Source organism: Sphaeroforma arctica (genome assembly GCF_001186125.1).
Source record: "Sphaeroforma arctica JP610 unplaced genomic scaffold supercont1.277, whole genome shotgun sequence".
NCBI lineage: Eukaryota > Ichthyosporea > Ichthyophonida > Sphaeroforma > Sphaeroforma arctica.
In genome coordinates, this window is record NW_014040281.1 from 75,023 (window position 1) to 80,118 (window position 5,096).

Consider the following 5,096-nt stretch of genomic DNA (forward strand, 5'->3'; position numbering starts at 1 on the left):
ATATATATCAAGATATATGTGTGATTGGGTGTGTGTATACATACATACATACACACACATATATATATATATACGCACAAATGGTAAAATATAAGAAATTCATATATTTTCTATAAAGGTTGTGTTCGTCTTGGTGTTTATCTTATATTTTGATAACTTAGTTTCTGTATGTATATATGGTGCCTTGATGGCGTATTCGGTTTCCATCTGCATAGACCTTAAATCCACGAAATACTTTAGTCTCGTAGCTGTCTACCATCACTACATTTCATATTACTTGCTTGTTCTGCGACGTGCTAATCCGCTTGCCTTTTTTTTGGCGAGTATTTGTGCTCGAAAACGTTATCCCGTGTATGCGGGTGCGAATTTGAACCAGCCGATGTGTGCGACGCTATAATGCATGTTAGTGTGCCCTTTCGATAGTTTCTTCATCTTCGATTAGAAGTTTACTTTGTACGTGCCAGATCGGAAGCACATACATGCTTTCAGACTTCTCAACTTATTAGTTGACACAAGGATGCAGATGTAGTTTGAATTTGGGTAGCACATTCGTTTAGAGTCGTGCGGAATTAATTTCTAATTTCTCTTGTCTTTACAATGCTATTATTCCGCAGCGACAACGGACTGGATGCACTGTCGTTATTTCTTTTTGGTTGTGTGAAATTCACCCCTTCGTATCTTCCCAGCGCTATCATTGCATAGAGATGCACTATCTACGTTGTTTATGTACCAGCGCAAACAATAGTCACTTGTATCGATACAATTCTGCCTTTCCCTTCGTCGACCTCAGGTTCCCAAAGCAAAAGAAACAGAACGAGACCTCGTTACAAAAGCTATTGTCGTTTATCGATGAGATCAAATCTACCGACTCCTTTCCATCGCGCCAAACACTGTTGCTCACGTTTGAAATACCCCGTGGCCGGTCAGGTAACGTTTTCGTGTCAATACCAATGGACGATACATTGCTCTGTTGCGCTGGTTGCTACATGTGTGGTCGGTGTGCAAGTATTGAGTGCAACCCTCTAAGCGATTTATCGTCGGAGTATCTGCCTGCATTCCTCGGTAGATTTTTGTATCTGAAATTGTATGGCATGATTTTTGCGGCATTCCGACTTCATTTTTATAAATTCGTAATGAAAGCCGTATTAATCGAATCCACCATTCGTGGTTAGTGTGTACCATTCTTGTCTGATTAAAATTTGATTGATACACTACTCGAAAAATTTCTACCTTGCTTGTGTTTTGCGCTTATAAAATATTCAATTTTTGTCTGATCTATTTTCTGGATTGTTTTGCCAAATTCTAACATCAGGTGCCTTTAAAACGATAAACCTCAAAATACGAACATCTGGAGGCGACTGTCGTCGTGTGGTTGAAGACAGTATATTACAGTGCTTCAATGAGTGCGGTATGTTTTGGGCCCATAATATGTGCCCGGTGTACTTTTTGCACTTGCCTTGATACCATTCTCCACCACTAAGGTGCATTGCGTTTTCGATGGGACTCTGTGGTTGTCATGGCATATATTGCGATGCATTCAACTATTTAAAGTAACTTAGTACTATGAACACCTAACGTCGTGTGATTATACAGACGGTTTTCTGTGATCTTGCAAGGAACTTCTTTTATTCGTTCCTAACATTGTTTCTGCGCGCCTTGTTTGTTGTAGTATATTGCTTTCTCGTACAATTTCTACGCGTTTATTTGTTTTTAAATTTGCTTCTGCTGGCCATAAAATTTGCAACAAGCCGAAGTTGCGGAGATTTTGCCTCTCTTTTCAGCTTGCATAGGTTCCTGGTCTCGTAACAGCGTATCACATGTATATAACAGTCTAATTTTTGACGACGTGTTTCTCTATTCGGGTAGAGACTCGGAACATCTCAGCAGCATCTGGCAATATCTATGGCCCGACTGATGTGTGCCCAATATTGCTGTAGTGATTGATATTCATTCCTCCTTGTATTGTGCTGCTTTATAAATCTCAGATTTAAACATAAAGAAGTTAACCTGGCATGAGAAGTACTGGAATCCCAAGCTGCCAGACAGGGATGAGTATTACGAATATGAAGAATAGACCAATATCAAACAGCTAGCTCCATCTGTATTTAAATATATCGATTGTTTGGGGTGACTAGCTCGTATTTCTCGTTTTAAAATTAGATAGCGAATGGCCAGCGCACAATTTCGACAGGTTGGTGTTATGGTGTAAAACTCTATATTGGCCACGGATGCTTGTATCTCGAACAGAAAAGTTGTGATGGAGATCCCCATAGTGTACCTGGATTTCTGGTCACATTTGACGATATCACTCACTTGCAAGTTTCGTGCCGTCTTCCGCACAGTCGCATATCTGGATAGAAAGCCAAGATTGTTACATTTTTATGCACAGTACATGGTGTATTCGGCCTACATCTCCATCGGGCAGATCGGGGACCTTCTGTATAACTAATAAACATATCAGCCTTTTTTTTAGTGAAGTGTTTTATCTTTCTGGGCGTACCGCTACTCAATAAATTACAGAAGGCTCCAAGATCCCAAAATACGGACAGTTCGTTCGCATTTCGAGCCCCAACAGCACGCATTTGCTCTGATCGCATTATCTGCCTTTAGTCAGTGAAGAGCATAATTTTAGGGCAATCTGGATGTATTTGATTACGAACTCCGGCGCAATAACCATCTAGTACGAGTGGAGCAGCAAAATTAATCAGTTCATTGCAACAGATACTGCCGAGTTTTAAGTAGCCATTATGTACTTAAGCCATTTCAATGTGAGATGCTACTTATTTTGAGACGTACGTCCGCCCAGAAGGTGAGTCCAGTTCGCTTCTGCAACTGGCAGATTGGTGCTTACTTTAAACCAAAATATTTCAAAAGGTTGCCACCGGCTTTAACCAAATATAGTTCACATCATTAGTGTGTAACATTGAGGTAGAGTCAAATACTATGGCCACCGATGTATGTGTACAACCGTACCATGGCCTCTTGGAATGGAATCCTAGCTATAAACCCAGCATGTACATATATAGCACTGAACCCCCTATCAGTCGATCAGTCTACCAGTGCACCAGTCATTGCGGTACATTTTGGAAGTATTGCGGGATTATCATCTGACATAGTTCAAATTTTAAAACCGCATATTTGCGCGCGCAATGATTTCGAATTGGCTTTCAGCCAATTGAAATTGAGAAATATTCTTGTCATCAAATTTTACCGCCAAAAAAGTCTGGGGATTGTGGTATGTGTATGTAAATATATGTAAATATGTGTGTATATTAGTATTTTAGTAGTATTATTTGTTGTAGTATTATTTGTATGATAAATACACATAACTACATATAAATACATACACGTAATGTCTGGATAGTGTGATTACAAGATCACTACTTCCTGCGTAGTATCTATAATAGACTACTTGTACACTTTACCGTCGCTTGTACCATCTACACCACACACCAAGATATACTCTAACCCCCACAATAATACATTACCACTTAATCGTGTATCAAACCAGCATACCCACGCTCAGGTATACAATATGGCACCTCGTAACGATTCATACAAATTCGGCAGTATCGTGCGCATTAAACTCATTGACTTCGTAACATATGACGATGTTGAGTTTCGACCTGGACCCCATCTGAACGTAGTTATCGGTCCCAATGGAACCGGCAAGTCATCGCTTGTGTGCGCAATATGTTTGGGATTGTCCGGCCCGCCTGCACTGTTGGGGAGAGGATCGAAAGTGAGCGATTACGTAAAGCACAAGAAAGACAAGGCTATCATCGAGATTGAATTGTATGTAAGGTTGATTTTTTATTGCAGTAAGTGCAGTTTTGCGTAGAGCGACTGGAGTGTACAAGACCACGAGTGAGCGAGTATATTGAAGAACATCGGATAACAAATTCTATTTATAATTTGTTATGTGTACTTCTCCGTCGAGAGTGATCAGTTATGTAAGTATAAGAGAGGATAAGGCGATCTTCGTGATCCAATTGTGTGCATATTTGGTGGTTGATTACAAAGAAATCGAGGCTGTCATGTACCCCTGTGCTTGATTGCTGACAATGCTATGCGTGATTTTGTGTTTAATTACCGGGAGTGTATCGCGGCCAATGTATAGTTATATAGAAACGGACATTCTTGGAAGTTTTATGTCACCTACACATGTCCATACCTAAACAGTTGAATGGTTCTTTGGGAGATTCGGGGCATACACTACGCTTGCTTCACCAAAAAAACTAACCCGACTACCTTTTTTCCAAGAAAGCTATTTGGCGACACTGCATCACGTACTACCGAATGACCATTATCTTTGTCTTGACTATAATATGGAGGGTGCGTAAGCATTGATGCCCTAAAGTAGCGCATAAATCTGTCGTAGTGTATCTTCATAGACGTCAATCTGTGCAAGCGGCCGGTTTGCGGCATGGCCGTGCACGCGTTTTTTTACTCTCTCTCGTTTGCTCGTTCGTGATTTAAAGTGCTTCACATCTGGGTCGACTTATAATGCATATGCAACTTCATGTACATACGATTGTTGCGAGATCCGTTTAACATGGTATCTGGTGTACGCTTTCAAACTGATTGCACGACTGCCGCTTGTTGCAGGAAGGGCAATAAGCGGAATACAATCGTACAGAGAACCATATACACGGATGACCGATCTGACTGGAAACTCAACGGGAAGACTGCCAGCAAGAAAGAGGTTTTGAAAAATGTGTACTTTAGTGTACACATATATTATCTCAGTAGTGGTCGTATATGAATCCACGGATTCGTGTTGTTTTCATATACCTTTAAACTCTCTATTAAACATCTATATGCCCGTTACTTTTTAGGTCAAAACTGCTGTGACTAGCTACAACATCCAGTTGGACAATCTATGCCAGTTCTTACCCCAGGATAAGGTCACCAATTTCGCCAAGAGTAGTGCAACTGATCTGTTACATCTCACTCAAGACATGGTGGGAACTGAGGATATGCTCGAGGTATTCTTAACTTGTTAATTTATATATATTCCCATATATATATATATGTGTGTGTGTGTGTGTGTGTGTGTGTGTGTGTGTGTGTGTGTGTGTGTGTGTGTTGTTGTT

General features: G+C 40.4%; 2 protein-coding genes across 2 annotated transcripts in view; both read left to right on the plus strand.

The window, feature by feature from the left end:
• The window catches only part of SARC_04727 (hypothetical protein), a gene marked incomplete at its 5' end in the record, with an annotated part of 5,127 nt that extends 2,563 nt beyond the window's left edge, over nucleotides 1-2,564 (plus strand). Inside the window, 3 exons of the mRNA XM_014301431.1 lie at nucleotides 791-927; nucleotides 1,313-1,408; nucleotides 1,986-2,564. Coding sequence (XP_014156906.1) covers nucleotides 791-927; nucleotides 1,313-1,408; nucleotides 1,986-2,074 — 322 coding nt within the window. The 3' untranslated portion in view covers nucleotides 2,075-2,564. The remainder of the gene's footprint in view (nucleotides 1-790; nucleotides 928-1,312; nucleotides 1,409-1,985) is intronic.
• Nucleotides 2,565-3,507: 943 nt separating this feature from the next.
• Nucleotides 3,508-5,006, plus strand: SARC_04728 (hypothetical protein; the record flags this gene model as incomplete). The annotated part of the gene is made up of 3 exons (XM_014301432.1): nucleotides 3,508-3,795; nucleotides 4,609-4,705; nucleotides 4,839-5,006. The coding sequence occupies exons 1-3, from the start codon at nucleotides 3,536-3,538 to the stop codon at nucleotides 5,004-5,006; spliced, it is 525 nt and encodes a 174-aa protein (XP_014156907.1). The 5' UTR covers nucleotides 3,508-3,535.
• Between the last annotated feature and the right edge of the window lie 90 nt (nucleotides 5,007-5,096).